Genomic DNA, 18,077 nt, shown 5'->3' with positions numbered 1-18,077 from the left:
CTTGTTATCTCAATAATAATATTTCTTTTTCAAAACATAGCAAGGCAATAGGAATAATGCCATTTTACGTATTACATATGATGAACTAAAAATACTCACATTATGGAATGTAAAGAAAATCAATGATATATACTTTGAACTCTAAGCCATTTTAATATTTTAGATGAATCTTAATTAACTTCTTTTTTTTATTGTGATAATTATGATAAATATACATCATAAAGTTACGAAGAAAACTATTTTTTATTTAAATTTTACTAGAGTGAAATGAGAGTTTTTGTAACAATTTCAGTTATCAAAAGCTTTGACATAAAACCTTATAGAAAAGAAAAAAAAAAAGCTTTGACATAAATATATATTTTTTTCTAAACCAAATGTCCCTATATATATTTGACAAATACACATGTCCCTATAATTATAACATTAATTAAGAGTTATACAAGGTCAATGTAACTTTTCCTAAACAATAATTGCTTCAACACTCTTACTTCCTAGTCGGAATTTCCAACAAAACAAAATAGTTTGGAAAAAATTTCAGTGTGTACAAGTATTATATATATTCAACAATTGAGTAATCATTGATCATACATAACAAAACTTACCTCAAAATTCAAACCTTTGAAAACTAAACTGATTCATGATATATGTACTTTTTATGGGTACTACGTAGTTGATCTCTCTTTTTTTTTTATAATTTTCATGGGTACTACGTAGTTCACATATACTTGACACTTTCTCTCTCAAACCAATACATCAATTAATTGGCCGATCCTGTATTTAAGAAAAATACATAAGCCAAACTAATATTTTTCCTTAATATTATACTAATCATTTCCAAATTAATTAACCAAGCTCTAAATTGAACCATCCCTATCTAGAGCTAGCTAACTCGAAAAGCATTTCATTCTCATCTACATCTACATCTCTAATGGCAACTCACCCACAAAATACAGATAGACCACTTGACAATTAAATATACGTATATAGTTTCCCACTTTTTTTTTTATTTATTTTCTTTCTTATTTTTCACCAAACCCATTTAGGTCTCTTCTTATATCTTCGATCAACATATATCAAATTTAATCTAATTGATTTGTAACGTTATTCTTATTCAACTTTTGTACAAGCTAGTTTGGCCAAAAGCCACAACAGTTTGATGCATAAATCAACTTTGTATCTTAATTCATGCAAAAAGTCAAACCCCTTTTGAATATACGTATCTATATATCTTTTGCTTCGTACTAGTTATCTCTATTACACTATATTATTATTATTATTATTATTTTCTTTCACACATGCACTATTGATATACAAATATATATGCTTCCATTCTCTACAACTCCACGCGCGGCTCCTTCTTACTCCATCAATCGAATCTAACTTGGTGGTGATATACAAATACTTCCTTTAATTTCTGACCAAGGTATCAATTATGGCCTTCCCGGTTGTCCTTTCCTTTTCTCATTGTTATTTACAGCTTATTATAACTTAAAACACTTTCGTAATGTATACAATTCGTGGGTATTTGGGTTTTTTGTTTTTATTTAAATTTTTTTAGAGATTATGGGGTTTTGTAAAAGTTAGAGAGCTAGATAGGGTGCCAAAAACGCAGGGTAAGCCCATATATGCGGCAGCAAAAACGGCTTTTAATTGGTATGTTTAAGTGTGGAAATGTATGACATGAGAGGATACATAGTGAAGGGAATTAACGCGTTGTATATTCTATAAACCCATTTGTTTAAATCTTACATATATTAATCTAAGCGTTTTGCCCATGTGATACCCCCCTTCGATATGCAACATTTCTCATGGCCCTTCTTTAATTCCTTATCACTTTTTTAAGCTACCTTTTTCAACTCCATATTCTATTAATATATATACATATATATATATGTGTGTGTAATATACAATATAAGCAATAAGAAGATCCATTGGTACTAATATATACTCCTCAAAACATTTTTGTAACACACCAACTTCTTCCTTTATAAGCCTCTCTCTCCTCTCTCTCTCCATCTTGTTTCACATAACAGGAGTCTTCCTGAAATTTACATTTCTAATAGTTTTTGCTTATTAGCTTTATAGGTTTTGCTTATTTGAGCTCAAACTTCTATAAAGATATATATACACACACACAATAGTAGTATATATAATTGTTTTTGTTTTCTTCTTCTTCTTATGGGTGTAGTACGGCACCCGGGGAATATGAGATCAAGTGGAGAATACTTAGAAGGAATGCTTGGTGACTATGTTAATGGCGGCAAAGCCAAACTCAAGACTCAGAAAAGCGGCTCCGCTCGGCTCGTCACGGCTCTTACATGTCTCCAATTTGCTTTCGCCGTTTACGCCACCTTCCTCCTCTACTACATGAGCCCGTCTATCGACTTAAGGACCCGACCTGATTTTGCATGGGCGACCCGATTCGCTCAGAACTGGCGGAAACAATTCGTCATTCCTCCTCATGTTCTGGGTCGCTACCAAGAATCCTCCTCCCTCCAAACCCAACCCGATATTGGACCTGTATTTAAACCCACCGAGGTCTGCGAGAGCGAGAAGATCGATTTCACGCAGAAGAAGTCAAACGACGCCGTCATGATCAAGCTGAAAAGAGAACTCTACGAAGAGGTTATGGGGTACCAGACCAAAAGCCTCGGGTCCGAAACCCTGACCCAACTCCTGGCGATGAAATCCAAATGGGATATTCGGGCCAACCCGGAAACCCGACCCAAAATAACCATCATTCTGAACCATTTCAAACGTAAAACGCTCTGTGCACAGCTGGAGGCGCTCCTCCACCAAACCCTACCGTTCCACAACGTATGGGTACTGTCGTTCGGGAGCCCAAACGAAGCGTCGTTGAGGAGAATAGTAGAGAGCTATAATGACACGAGGATCAGCTTCATCAGCTCGAGCTACGATTTCAAGTACTACGGAAGATTCCAGATGGCTCTGCAAACGGATTCGGATCTGGTATACATCTTGGACGACGACATGATCCCCGGGAAGAAAATGCTTCAGATATTGTCGCACGTGGCGGGAAGCGACAAGTATAAGAATGTCGTTTTGGGAAGTATTGGGAGGATATTGCCATTTAGGCAAAAGGATTTTACATTCCCCAGTTATAGAAAGTTCCGCTCCAAAGAAGCCGGCTTGTACTTACCCGACCCGGCTTATGATATCACGGTTGACAAGATTGTCCAGGTGGATTTTCTTTCCAGTTCTTGGTTTTTATCAGCTGAGCTTGTTAGAACTCTTTTCATTGAGACTCCTTTCACTTTTGCCACCGGAGAAGACCTTCACCTTAGGTAATTACTACTATTTTTTTTTTCATTTTTTACTGTTGACTATTTTTTTTCTTTTAAAAAATTAATGACTATATATTTTCGGGTGCACCCCTTAACTGGCACAATGGTGCACCTTACTGGTATTTTTGGCCCGAGGGATATTTTCGACAAATTTTTTATTGTGTACATTATACTTATTAGGTATTTAGAGTATTTTGTAAATTTTTAAATTTTTTTGAATAATTGACATTACTGAAAATAAGGTTCAAACATGCTATCTTAACCGTGTATTAAAAAAAATTAGTTACGCGTACAATAATCTATTTTGAGCCTAATTTTCGATACGGTAAATTATTCAGAATTTTCTAAAAATTTGCATGATGTTTTAAATAATTATAATATACACGATCATAAAAAGAAATTTGCCAAAAATTATTCCCGAGCCAAAAACACCAAAGTGCACCGGATTATTCCCCTATATTTTAATGTGATTCTGGGATAGATATGCATGTCCAAATAATTTTAATTACAGCTTATAGGAATTAACACAAAATTAAACACATTTTACTTTTCAATTTTTTTTTCCAAATTCATTTAATGACTAAAAAAATATGATCGTGATGTATTATTGTATTAACTAAATATTATTAGTTAATTGTGAGTTTAAACTTGTTAATACATATATTTACTTGAAGTCAACTCACTGTTAGATTTCTTCATTACTAGCTAAACTCAATTTATACTTTATTATTTTACAGTTTCCAATGTTATAAATAAAAGATAGTGCTGATATTCAGGCAGGGTATCTGCTCTGCTCTGATCTGATTATTCCAACTTGGTTGGTCACCTCTTTAAACTTTAATAATAATATTATATATTTATTTAACTTACAATAATGTATCGGGATTAATAATTGATAAATCAAAAATCATAGAAGGTTTAGATCTTCCAACCAAACAAGGTCATGGAGAACTAAATTGATCCCGTTAGATATCAATATATTAAAATCTATATGAGTCAGGGAGCATTAACACTTACATTAATGCATTGAACTCGAAATCAGATTAGTGTTAGTTTAGTCCTATTTCGTTAATAATATAGAAATTAATATTTTCTTTTGCTAAACATTTTTATTTGTTATAGCAAATTGATTTATACAACTACATTATAAACTATTCAAAAGAGAGTTCCATATATTCCACTATTGTGACTCTGCATTCCACTGATTATTTATATAAATACATGTATGTGTATGTTTATATATATATATATACATATGTTGTGTTAGTATGTGATGTATTCATATTTTATTTATTTTTTTGGCATAAAAAACATCTTCTTGGAAGCTCAGTGCCCTTTTTGAGAGATTCCTCGTAGCACTGTGTGCTCATATTGAATTGTACATTGTTAAAAAGGATTTTTAAGGTCAAATTGATTTAGGTGGCTGACCATTTCGAAACCTACTGGCATTATAGATTGAAAGTTTCATTACCAACCCCACTCAATTGGATTGATTAAAAATGAGGATAATACTTAAAAAAAAATTGCTCTATTTTGAAGCTATATATATATATATATACTATATTGTGTATAATGTACCCTCTGATTTTGTTGTCGCTTTGTGACACAAACATGCAGCTACCAGCTTCAAAAGTACAGAAACGCAGGCTCATTTGTACTACCAGTTGATCCAAACGACAAGGAAACATGGGGTGACAGTGAACACAGGCTTGCCTATGTTTCAGAAACCACAGTGATTTTTAAGGACATTGTTCAAGTGAGAGATGATCAATGGTGGAAGGCACTGTCCACTGGTTACATCACTCAGTGGGCTGCAATGCACCCTCAAAAGATTGATGCACTCTTTTATGCTCATTCCATGGATGAAGTCAAATCACTTTCACCTTTACTTGAAAAGTTTAGGTCAACTGTTGGTAAAAAGGCCTACATTGCAGTCTCTGGAGGCAAATTCTGCTCTTGTGAAGATGCTGCAACTGCTCTCAAGTGGCCTAAGTTGGTCTGCAAGGAGAGAAGGTTTAAAATTTTTGACTTGGATGTGGGGGCGCTTTCAGGGATATCGAATTCGGAGGTACCAGTAGTACAAGCTATTTATGCTAGTGTTAAGGGTTTGATCAAAATTCATAACCCCAGTGTGGTTATCACTGTGGCTGATATTGATCCTAATGTGAAGAAAGCTTTGAAAATGGCTACTGAGACTAATATGAATGGCACAACATTGGTTCTTTTGCCAAGGCCATCGATTTCTAAGGTTCTTTGGATGGCGGATTTGCGATCGACAGCTTTACCAAGTAAGAAAACCACCTCTTCTCTAGTTCAGTAGTCTTGTTTAAAAAGGGGTAACACAACTTTAAACACTTGAATGGCATCATTAATTTGAAAATGAAAGCTTGCCGTTGAGGCTTTCATGCTCTAGGCAAGGTTTAGTGAGTCAAATGCATCCTACACATGCATTTATACCATCCTCGATGAAAAATAACAATTAAAATATATTATTTTTTTCTACATGACAGGGTAACAAGGTGTCAGATTTATTAGATCTGTAAAGCTGAAATATATTTTATATTCCAGGTTTTTGTAACGTGGTGTGACTTTTGAGTGGCCATTACTATTCTCAACATTCTTTATAATAAATTAAACAAGGAATCAAATTTGACTAATCAAACAAATAATAAAATACTTTATACCTGTTCTGATTTTAATGAGCTTTAATCGAGTTATCTCTTTTCTAACAAAATCCAAATTAACTTATTAACGTGCAGACTGGAACCGCATGCGGGTATCTGTGAACATCATCACTCAAAACCGAGCTCAGTCACTAACAAGGCTTCTTAATTCTCTAAGTAATGCCTACTATCTTGGTGATGAGATACCTATCAGCTTCAACATGGACAGCAAAGTGGATGAGTCAACTATCAAACTTGTAAGCTCATTTAACTGGCCTCATGGCCCCAAAACACTCAGGAGGAGAATCATCCAAGGAGGACTGATCCGAGCCGTCAGTGAAAGTTGGTACCCTTCATCTGATGATGACTATGGTCTCCTACTTGAAGACGACATAGAAGTCTCTCCTTACTACTATCTATGGATCAAATATGCTCTCTTAGCTTACCACTATGACCCTGAAGTGCACTTTCCTGAACTCTCTTCTATCTCCCTTTACACACCTAAACTTGTAGAAGTGGTGAAAGAACGGCCTAAATGGAACCCTACTGAATTCTTTGAGAAAATCCATCCAAACACTCCTTATCTCCACCAGTTACCCTGCAGCTGGGGGGCAGTATTCTTCCCTAAACAATGGAGAGAGTTCTATGTGTACATGAATATGAGGTTTACAGAAGATGCCAAGGCAAACCCAGTTCAGATTCCCAAGTCCAGAACCAATGGATGGCAAGCTTCATGGAAAAAGTTCCTTATAGACATGATGTACCTCAGAGGCTATGTTAGTCTATATCCAAATTTCCCAAACCAGGCCAGCTTTTCAACCAACCATATGGAACCAGGAGCTCATATCAGCGCGAAAGACAACATGGTTCGCCATGACAAGACAGATTTTGAGGTGCCATTGTTGAAGGAAGACTTTAGAACTCTTTTGCCTAATGGAAAATTTCCTCCAGCTTCAAGACTTCCTTCTCTGAACCTGTTTAACCAGCCAATTTCACTTAAGGGCCTCAAAGCAGCTGGAGCTAAGCTTGGCCAAGATGTTCTTAAATGTAACAATGCTACAGAGATAGTGGCTGTTAACCACCAAACGGGTCTTCCAGCTAGCTGTGCCAAATTCTGATCATGAAAGTTTCATATGAAAATTATGTGATTTATTAATTATTCTTTTCTTTTTTAAAAATGGTGAAAAAGGGGAAATTGTTTTTTTTTTTTAATTTTGTTGATTATTCTTGGTGGAGGGTTGGAGTTGAATCTTGTAAGGTAAGTTCAAGAAAAGAGGATAATGGTTCTTGACTGTTACTTCTCTTCTCTTTAGGTATCCATGTAAGGATAAATGGAAAGGGGGTTGTGTATTGTTTCGATGCCAGCCATAAGTGGCTTAAGCTCTCTTAATTTTTTAATGCAAAGAAATTTTAGCTCTCTCTTTCGTGTTTAACCAAGCAACATGATTGAATTGAATAAATAAATCATGATAAGTTTATTAGTTTTGAATCATTAAGATTGTTTCTCGCTTTAGACTCGCTTATGTTATTAATTCTTCATAAGAGAGAAGAAATCACACATTTAGATTAATCTTAACTCTTTTAACAAGTGCTGGTTTAATTTTCTTGCTTATGCAGTGAAGACAGATTTCTCCATGAAAGTTTTCTATTATATATAACAATATTTGTAATGACAAACCAAAGAAAAATTATAAAACTAGAAGCAAGTCAATGTTTAGTCTTGTTGCCATCATTTTATCATGTGTTTACCACATTCAAATTGGCCACAAAGTATTGATATTTATATTGCCTGTGAAGGTTTTTATTACTCAACATGTCATTAATATGTGTTTTAATTTTGAATATCAAATCTTAAAAGATCAAACAAATTCTATTATTTTATTCCACATCCATAGCAATTGCAGTTAAAATTCAAGAAAAAATGATTTAAACAATGGGCATTACAAAATAATAAAAATACTTGCGAAAAACTCTCATATTTTAAAATCTTTTCTTTAATCGTGAAATATTTATAAAATTTATTTCAAACTATATATACAAAAGGATTCATTTTAGATCGCCTAGTTGCCAATGCATCTGGCCTCCTTCTTACGCCAAAGATCTAATCATTTCTGAAAATCTGTATATATTAGGTTAGAAGTGTATATAAAAAATGAATCATTTATGTAAGCCATTCAAAACTTTTTTCTTGAAATAGAAATATCAAACAGAAAATATATATGGAAATAAATTGAACTGAGATAGTTTATACTTCTGACCCATGCAGTAACACCCATTTAAGTCAATTCAACCCGAATTTAACACTTATTTACAATATTGTCTCTCAAAGATGTAGCAGAGTAAGCCACCACTTGTTTAATTATAAAACGAATGCTCTTCCCCTCTGTTTGTTCAGATGTACGCCCACAATCACGAACTCCTACTGTTTATTGGTCATTTCCATCTTTATCATAACCTACATCACATATAAATTTTGGTAAGAGAAAACACTTTGTAACGCAGTGCAAACAATGCAAGAATAATACTTATAATAATGTTGATCCATTTAAGGATTTCACAATTTTCTAATCCTAACCTTATAATAACACTACTCACTCCCAACATGTACATATATATTATCCGCATTACATATGATTAGAAGTTGAGCATCAACCTCAAAAAAGGTTCTTTGATTCTCTATATACACGAGCATTATTACAAACTTGTCCAAAATCATTAATACAAAAGAAAATTTGAATCCTCGAATCCTCAATAGACGTAACATTCTTACCTAACTATATCGATATCATCAATAAGCTCTTAACCTCAATGAGCAATCTAGTTCTAACACGGAATATAACTATTCCAATATAAAATCATCATGGCTGAAATTCCGTTTTTAGTAATTACCAGATTAATTAAACAATGAATTAATTAAAATGCGGAATGGTAATTAGTTGTTTACACAGAAAACAATTCTGTCGGGACAGAATCCAAACCTGTCACGACAGAACTGAACACAAAAAATAAACAGTGTAAAAATTAAAGAACACAGCGAATTTTTACAAGGTTCAGAAACCCTTTCGGATATCCTACTCCTTGGGGCCATGCCCAGAGAATAAATCAATTAGTAAAGAAACAAAGTGTACAAAAGCATTGACTTAAACAATGTAAGACTCCCTCTTAAACTATTGCTGCAATCTTGTTGTACTCTTCTCTACGAATCTGGTTTGATGAAACGCTGATTCTCTTGAACTCCCTTCAAAGAATAGCGAGTGCACACTTCCTCCCGAAGTAAGACTTAGATAGAATCCTCTCCCGAAGATCATTATGAACACGTTCAAAATAGACACTATCTGATTACAATGGACTAGAAGGATATCCACAAGTACACTCAGCACTCTCACAAAGATTAAGGTGAACAAACTTAATCTCTACAAATAAAGACACTCTTCAAAATAATGTTTACAAATATTGAAAATGGAAGAGGTGAAAATTCCAAAGGCCTTGGCAAGGTATTTATAGGTAGAGAAAACGTCCAAGGCCATCATATTCTGGTATCTTTGAAATCAATTTGCAAATTCCTTTGATTTAGGAAAACAGCCAGCCAGATGGATTCTGTGTCGACAGAAAAGGAAACTGATGAGTTAGCAACGTAATCAGTTTTATCTGGCAGAACGAACATGGTCATTTCTTTTGACCATGTTCATTTTCGACACCTTCTTTATTTCCAGAATAGACATAATCCCATATAATCCCTTAAAATAATCTCAAGATATTTGCACAATATATTTTTACCAAAAATTGATTATTTGAGATAAATAAGGCAACAAATATATTCACACTTAAAGATCTTTTCACATTACAAAACCAGCTGAAAATATTGCCAATAAAACCGAAAATCAATATGGAGATATGCTACTGATTTTTCTTTAAACAATTAAAATATTTTGTCTAAATTAAAGTTTAGCCAAAAAAGGAGCATACACAACTTCAAAGTACTAGTTAATGAGATCATTCATACTCATAAGAGTTCCTGACTTTAAGTCTCAAAGATAACCAAACATTGAATAAATTACTAGTAATCACCCGATCATCAAATAAAAAGACAAGCTCTTAATCCACAATATCAATTTCCTCAATAGAGAATATTATGCTATCGTTAGTATTAAATGTGCGTGTAAATCAAAGTGCGCAATGAAAAGTGTTATCAAAAAATTTGTTTTAATACTATTATTGTAGAGCACTAGAGAAGAACAGAGAAAAAGAGGGCTAAAGAGAGTTTTCTTGTATATTGATCTGAAAACACACTACGTACATAGAAAGGAGCTGGCCTATATATAGGCAGCTTAATACAGTAATTAGGATCACAAACTATATTGTTAGTGTAACAGAATTAGTGACCCAAATACATAACTAACCAAGCTGTACACTAGTGTAATAACAGTCAAATTGACTCTTGATAACTAACATAACAATACATATAACTAATAGCCCCCATCAAGATGGAGTGTATAAATTGATAACACCCATCTTGGACACAATTTCTTTGAAGGCAGCTGGGAAAAGAACCTTGGTAAATATATCAGCCAAGTTGTTTTTTGAGTTGACATGTATCATTTTGAGCGCTCCTTTGGTCACTTTCTCCCGAACAATGTGGCAGTCTATATCAACATGTTTTGTCCTCTCGTTGAATACCAGATTTTCATAAATGTGTGGCAGCGTTGTTGTCACAATATAGAATGGCAGGTTGTGGATGAGGTAAGCCAAAATCTTTGAGGATGGCCAAAATCCATGTGACTTCACAAGTTGCATTTTCCATTGCTCTATGTTCAGCTTTGGCGGAGGATCGAGAGACAGTTGGTTGTTTTTTTGATTTCCATGAGACCAAAGAATCACAAATGAACACACAATAGCCAGATATTGAACGACGAGTGTCACGACAACTGCCCCAATATGCATCGGCAAACAACTTAACTTGAATATTGTGGGGACTAAGACTTGTTTCTGCATAAGCCGAGACCTGAGAAGTAGAGTTAGCAGGAAAAAAAATTCCTTGTCCAGGAGAAGATTTTAAGTATTGTAAGATACGTTGAGCAGCTTGTTGATGAGGCACTCGGGGTGAGGTAAGGAACTGACTTAGCCTATTGACAGCAAATGAAATATCAGGACGAGTGATAGTTAAATATATGAGCTTCCCAATAAGGCTGCGATAGGACTTTGGATCTAAAATAATATCACCATTGTCATTGGTCAACTTGAGATTGGGTTCCATTAGTGTGGGAGTTGGTTTAGCCCCTAAGAAACCAGTATCTTGAAGCAATTGGAGTGTAAATGGTCGTTGAGATACTGAAATTCCTTTAGGAGATCGAGCAATCTCAGGTCCAAGGAAGAACTGAAGTGGACCAAGATCTTTCTATTTGAATTTACTATCAAGATTGGTTGTAAATTCGAAAATGACATTATGATTATTACTAGCAATAATGATGTCATCAACATACACTAGGATTGCTGATGCGGTCATTTTTGTCTTAATATTTGTTAAGTTTTTCTATGCTTGGATGGTGTTATGATAGCATTTTTAATAGTTTTAACTAAGTTTTGTGATTCTACAACATATTTTCTACGTTGCGTTTTATGATGATAAATCTGACATTTTGATGGCAAGTGTAGTTAAAATAAAGTTTTAGGAGTATTCAAAGCTTTCGGGATTGAAATGTGGAAGCGGTGGCGACGTGGAAGCTTTGTAAGATCAAGAATTGAAGAATTTTGAGGTAGGCCGCGGCTCATAAGACTCAGGCCGCGGCACTTTAAGTGGAAATTGCACTTTCAGAATTTTTCTTCCAGACAGGCCGCTGCGCGTAAAACTCAGGCCGCTGCCTGAGGGACAGATTTAGGCACAGTTTTGTTCTAGGCCGCGGCTCGCATTTTTCAGGCCGCGGCTCACGACGTCGTTTTCAGATTTTTTATTCCTTTTTAATTAGAATTTAATTGAGACTATAAATAATTATTAGGGTTAATTTTAAATTAAGTTTTGATTACGGTTTAGAGAGACAAAAAGACTGAAAGGAGGCTGAAGAAAAGACTACAAGACTACATTATTTTTGTTCATCAATCTAGTTTTTTTCTTCCCTTTATCTCTTTAATTTTAATTATAATTATGTTTGTGATTATGATTACAATTATGGAGTAGATTCTTTTTAGGTTAAGGGTTAATTCAAAATCCAAGACATGAATTCTTGATTATTAATAGTGAATATTGTTCTTCAATTTCTCTCAATATTAGATTGTTTCTATTTTTCCAATTGAATGTTATGAATCTTGTAATTTCTTGTTAGGTGGCCAACTAATTAAGGTTTTACATTGTTCAATTGTCATCTTAGAATTACTACTCACCTAATAGTTTAGGATTCTAAGTGTGTGTGATAAATTGCAATTGATAGTTAAGTCAAAAGAATTGTTGATTGTGATGAAAAATAGAACCTAGGTTAAATGAATTATATGCTTCATTAATTTATTGCCTAGATTAACTTGTTTCCATAGAACTTAATGCTTTATCTAAGTTAAATAGATTGTATGCTTTATAGATTTATTTCTTAGATAAAAGAGTTAATTATTGAGCGCTTCGCCTTGATTACTTATAATAGGGAGACTGGGATAATTGTCTGCTTTAGCGTTATCTGCGGGGTTAATAATTTAATTGAGAAATTGGAATAATATTTATTATTAGTGATTAGGAATGATTGTTGAGGGTGGAGATTAACCTTTAACTGCTTTTTAATATCGTAATCCAAATCTTTATTTTGCTTTCTAATTTATGTTATTTAATTTTGCATAAAAAATCAAAATCCCCTTTTAAGTTTTAGTGTTAATTATTGAATAATAAAGTGAACGATAGTCCTCGTGGGTTCGACCTGTACTTGCTATTATACTGAAATAATTGAAAGTATTGAAAGAAAAATTATTGTTAAATTTGTGTGGTATACGACAGCCATCAAATTTTTGGCGCCGTTGTCGGGGACTATTGTTATTCTCTTTATTATTCACATTTATTTATTTGTGACTAATTAGTTCTTACTGTGGAATTATCAGGTGTATATGTCTGGTGAAGATGATACTCAAGAAAGGTTATCTCGACTTAAACAATATCTTGAGTCATCTTCAGCTTCTCGGTCTTCAAGAATTCTTACTGATAATCCGCTCTTTCAACGTCTTACTCCGCAAGAAAATCCTGTTAAAGTGCCATTACCGTCTGACAACGAATCTGATTCTGACGATTCAGTTCGATCCTATAGAACAATGGCTCAGCAAAGGACATTGAAAGAGTTGGCAGCGCCAAATCTTGACCAACAACCACTATGCATCCAATATCCACCGTTGGATGTAAACTTTGAACTCAAATCGGGCCTCATCCACTTATTGCCTTCTTTCCATGGGCTGCCTGGTGAGGATCCGAATAAACATTTGAAGGAGTTTCATATTGTCTGTTCTAGTATGAAACACGCTGCAGTGACTGAGGAACAGATTAAGCTGCGAGCTTTTCCTTTCTCCCTAAAGGATGCAGCTAAAGAGTGGTTGTACTATCTTCCACCTGGTACTGTTGAAACTTGGAATGGTATGAAGACTATGTTCCTAGAACGATACTTTTCGGCATCTAAAGTTGGAAGCATCAGGAAAGAGATCTGTGGTATACGACAGCCATCAAATTTTTGGCGCCGTTGCCGGGGATAAGGCAGTATACAGAAGAGTCTTTGTATGAGTAAGGAGCTTCAGTATCTCCTTTTTCACAACCTCCATCATAGGTGGATTCAACCTCCGTTGCGCCTCACGTGTTGGTTTAGACCCTTCTTCAAGTAAAATTCGGTGCATGCACATGGAAGGGCTAATCCCCTTAATATCCGCAATAGACCAACCAATGGCTGTTTTATACTCTTGGAGTACTCTCATTCCTCTTTCTTCTTTTTCCCATCATTCTCATCACAAATCCCTCTCAATTCCTCCATTTCCCCTTGTTTCCATTACTCAATAAATTCATCCCCATCTTAATTCCCCCATATCTCCCTAAACATATCTCCGTAAACACACTTGACCGAAATTCCTTCACACAAATCCGAATTTCACCAATCCATTTTGGTTGCTGCATTTCATTTCATATTTCATATCTAATCCAAGAAGATTTTCACATTCATTCATTCATTTCATCAAGTAAGTTTTTCTTGAAAAAAAAAAAAAAGATTGTTTTCTTACTTGAATAATTGAAGTGTGGTGTAATTTGGAAATATTTGTGTGGTAGTTTATTGTGATAATCCATGTCCTTTGTATTACTTTGATTATGATAATTCATGGACATTCTGAGTTTTGGGGGGAATTTTGCTTCATGGCATATAATATGTTGGAGAAGGTATTTATATGCACTCTATGTGTTTGATAAAAGGTTTGTGAGGGATAGAGTATGTGGTTGGTGCATAAGTGTTCTTGGGGTGAGTTAGAAATTATTATATAGGAGTTGGTGATGCATTGTGTCACTTTGACCTTGGATTTGGGGGCATTTAAACTTTGGTATGGATTAATGTTGGCCATTGTGGTATTTTTTCATTTAATCTTCTAATGACTAACAATGGTGTTGTTCGGTGCTTGTTCATTATTTTTCTACATTTTGAACAGCCATGGCTCCAAAGACAAATAGGAATCAAGCCTCTTCATCGACACCAATTCCATACGATCCCCTAAAATTTGTGTCTATGGAGGCCTATGAGAGCTACTTGAACGCCATTGCTCATGATAAGGCATGGGTCCCTGAGCAAGGATTTGATCTTCATATGCACCATGATCAACCTTTCCTCATGCATCAAATTGAGTCTCGGGGTTGGGAGAAATTATGTGCTCATCCTGATCCGGCCATTGGTCCTATAGTTCGTGAGTTTTATGCCAACGCTGTGGCTCATGAAAATTATGAGGTGAAAGTGAGAGGTGTAAAAGTGTCCTTCAAAGCAGCTGATATTAATAGCTATTATGAGCTACCTCACTTTCAGCGAGATGAATATGGTGCGGTTAAGGATAATTTTGATCATCAAGTTGTTATTGATGAAATTGCAATGTCGGGTGCTGTTTGGAACTTATATAATAATGGGGCTCTTCGCTACATCAAAGCAGTGTACCTGGATAGTAATACAAAGGCATGGCAGCAGTTCATTGGGGCCAAATTAATGCCAACGGCACAACTTGGTCATGTGGATATTCACGAAGCAATCCTTCTTTATGCAATTCTGACAGAAAAAACCATTAATGTGGGCCAAATTATTCATGCTTCTATCATACAAAGTATGAATCAAGTGACGAATGGCTTTTATGTCCCTTCTTTGATCACGACGTTATGTAAGCAGGTCGGTGTTCCTTGGGATGAGTCTGAAGACAAGGTGCATCCATTGCGCATCATTGATCATAATACCCTTGACCGATTGAAGGGGAAAACCGTTGTTCAAGTTAATGATCAAGGCCAATCTTCTACTCCGGCCCCTGTTCCTCCTCTGAACGATAGTAGAAGGACCACCCAGCAGTGCTTACAAGCTTTGGAGCAGGAGGTTTATTATGGTCGCCTTGATATTAGGGCGAATACTCAGCATATCCTGGACCACAACTAGAGGTTTGTCGAATATGCAAGCTATCAGGATATTTGTTACAGAATGGATCAGGCTCGTTTGAACGTTGATATGTCTACATATCCACCTGCTCCTACTTGGTTGCAGCCATACCCACCACCGGTTCCCATGCCCATGGTGCCATATCAGACCCCTGTTGATGAGGATGTTGCTGGAGCGGCAGATATGGACATTCCTGAGGAATGATGTGTTATGAGGGAGTTTTTCTTTCTTCTCTTTTCACTTTCTTTTCTATTTTCTTAAGTCCATTGAGGACAATGTACTGTTTAAGTGTGGGGGGGGGAAGAAAATTAATGTTTTGATCTGTTTGTTAATTTTCTGTTCTTTTCGTTTTATTTAGTGTCTGTTAGTGTTGGTCTTGTTGAAAGCATTGGTCGATGATGAAACTTTGAATTATGCTTAAAGTGATGTTAGACAATGAGGAATTTTTGTATGATTTGTGTGCTTGACTCCTATGTGAATTGCTATTTTGATTTATGTTGTTTTTTCATTCTATGCACGATTGAATTCACCACTTAAATGTGTTGAAAAAAAAAAATTATGCTTGTTGAAAAAAAAAAAAAAAATTTTGTTTTGAAGTCCCAACCACTCTAGAAATCATTAGTCAATTGTTTGAGGCGAAATCATAAGTACACATGATTAGGAAGATGATTAAGGCAGTTCTTTGGATCGTTTGAGCCGTTCAAGCCAACCTATTATATGATAATCCCTAGTTTTCCATGTTTGAGTCATAATGACTATTTCTTTTCTTCTATGAACCGAAATTTTTGACCTTATACTTCCTTGAAAAATATTTCTTTTAGTAACCCATTACACCATGGTTATATATATGATTTGATCTTGTGGGATGGTTTGTTGAAAAAAAAAAGAAAAAAAAAGAGGAAGTACTTATGGGTTATTTGTTTAGTTGTAATTGGTGTATGATCTCTATTTCTCTCATTGGAATATAATGAAAAAAAAATGATTTGCAATGAAAGAAAATGTATATATGCAAATTTTGCAAAAGTATAAGTGTGGGGGAAATAGTGAGATCATTATGAAGAGTAAGAAAAAAATAGGTACTTCTTGATTTGTATGGGAAAATTTGGGGCAAGTTCAAAGAACGAAATTGATGTATGCTATGGTGTGATTTGAGCTTAAATGTATATTTCTCAACTACCCTTAACCTTAGCCTTACATTACAAGCCTATAAAGACCTTTTGATTTTTGATCATTGTGTGTTTTTATTAGTGGAGAATGATTGGTTAATGTCTATGGAGTGGATGCTTTTCATTGAAAAACATTTTGGTATACAGGGACTGATTTAAAAGAAAATGATTTGGCAAGTATGGATTAAGTTTGATGCATTTGAGTTGGTGTTGTGATTAAGTGCTTAGTAAATTATTTTTGAAAATCAAACGGTAAATTACATATGGAGTTGAAATTCTAATGAGTATGAAAATCTGAATTGTTTCGGCATTACTTATTTGTGTGATTCTCAGAGACATTCAAGCTTTTGACAAGACCGTTGTTTAGTGAGTCTAGATTAGTTTGTTTTATTTTTTAGTTTTGTTATTTTAGTGTTTTGCTAAGGGACTAGCAATATTCAAGTGTGGGGGAATTTGATACGGTCATTTTTGTCTTAATATTTGTTAAGTTTCTCTATGCTTGGATGGTGTTATGATAGCATTTTTAATAGTTTTAACTAAGTTTTGTGATTCTACAACATATTTTCTACGTTGCGTTTTATGATGATAAATCTGACATTTTGATGGCAAGTGTAGTTAAAATAAAGTTTTAGGAGTATTCAAAGCTTTCGGGATTGAAATGTGGAAGCGGTGGCGACGTGGAAGCTTTGTAAGATCAAGAATTGAAGAATTTTGAGGTAGGCCGCGGCTCATAAAACTCAGGCCGCGGCACTTTAAGTGGAAATTGCACTTTCAGAATTTTTCTTCCAGACAGGCCGCTGCGCGAAAATTTCAGGCCGCTGCCTGAGGGACAGATTTAGGCACAGTTTTGTTCTAGGCCGCGGCTCGCATTTTTCAGGCCGCGGCTCACGGCGTCGTTTTCAGATTTTTTATTCCTTTTTAATTAGAATTTAATTGAGACTATAAATAATTATTAGGGTTAATTTTAGATTAAGTTTTGATTACGGTTTAGAGAGACAAAAAGACTGAAAGGAGGCTGAAGAAAAGACTACAAGACTACATTACTTTTGTTCATCAATCTAGTTTTTTTCTTCCCTTTATCTCTTTAATTTTAATTATAATTATGTTTGTGATTATGATTACAATTATGGAGTAGATTCTTTTTAGGTTAAGGGTTAATTCAAAACCCAAGACATAAATTCTTGATTATTAATAATGAATATTGTTCTTCAATTTCTCTCAATATTAGATTGTTTCTATTTTTCCAATTGAATGTTATGAATCTTGTAATTTCTTGTTAGGTGGCCAACTAATTAAGGTTTTACATTGTTCAATTGTCATCTT

At 34.7% G+C, this 18,077-nt stretch overlaps 1 protein-coding gene across 1 annotated transcript; it reads left to right on the top strand.

Moving 5' to 3' along the window:
* The first annotated feature begins 1,296 nt into the window (after nt 1–1,296).
* On the top strand, nt 1,297–7,385 carry LOC133788594 (uncharacterized). The gene is made up of 4 exons (XM_062226124.1): nt 1,297–1,423; nt 2,189–3,305; nt 4,923–5,593; nt 6,065–7,385. The coding sequence occupies exons 2-4, from the start codon at nt 2,206–2,208 to the stop codon at nt 7,084–7,086; spliced, it is 2,793 nt and encodes a 930-aa protein (XP_062082108.1). The 5' UTR covers nt 1,297–1,423; nt 2,189–2,205; the 3' UTR covers nt 7,087–7,385.
* Nucleotides 7,386–18,077: the final 10,692 nt, after the last annotated feature.

The sequence above is a fragment of the Humulus lupulus genome, chromosome 7 (assembly GCF_963169125.1).
Source record: "Humulus lupulus chromosome 7, drHumLupu1.1, whole genome shotgun sequence".
Taxonomy (NCBI): domain Eukaryota; kingdom Viridiplantae; phylum Streptophyta; class Magnoliopsida; order Rosales; family Cannabaceae; genus Humulus; species Humulus lupulus.
The sequence above is the reverse complement of the archived record's forward strand: the minus strand, read 5'-3'. Positions and strand labels throughout refer to the sequence as shown.

What these genes read in the sequence shown, in the direction of transcription:
- LOC133788594 (XM_062226124.1), top strand. Translation starts at nt 2,206, where the DNA reads ATGAGATCAAGTGGAGAATACTTAGAAGGAATGCTTGGTGACTATGTT. An exon ending in GGAGAAGACCTTCACCTTAG is followed by an intron (nt 3,306 to 4,922) that starts GTAATTACTACT and finishes ACAAACATGCAG; the next exon opens with CTACCAGCTTCAAAAGTACA. An exon ending in GCGATCGACAGCTTTACCAA is followed by an intron (nt 5,594 to 6,064) that starts GTAAGAAAACCA and finishes ATTAACGTGCAG; the next exon opens with ACTGGAACCGCATGCGGGTA.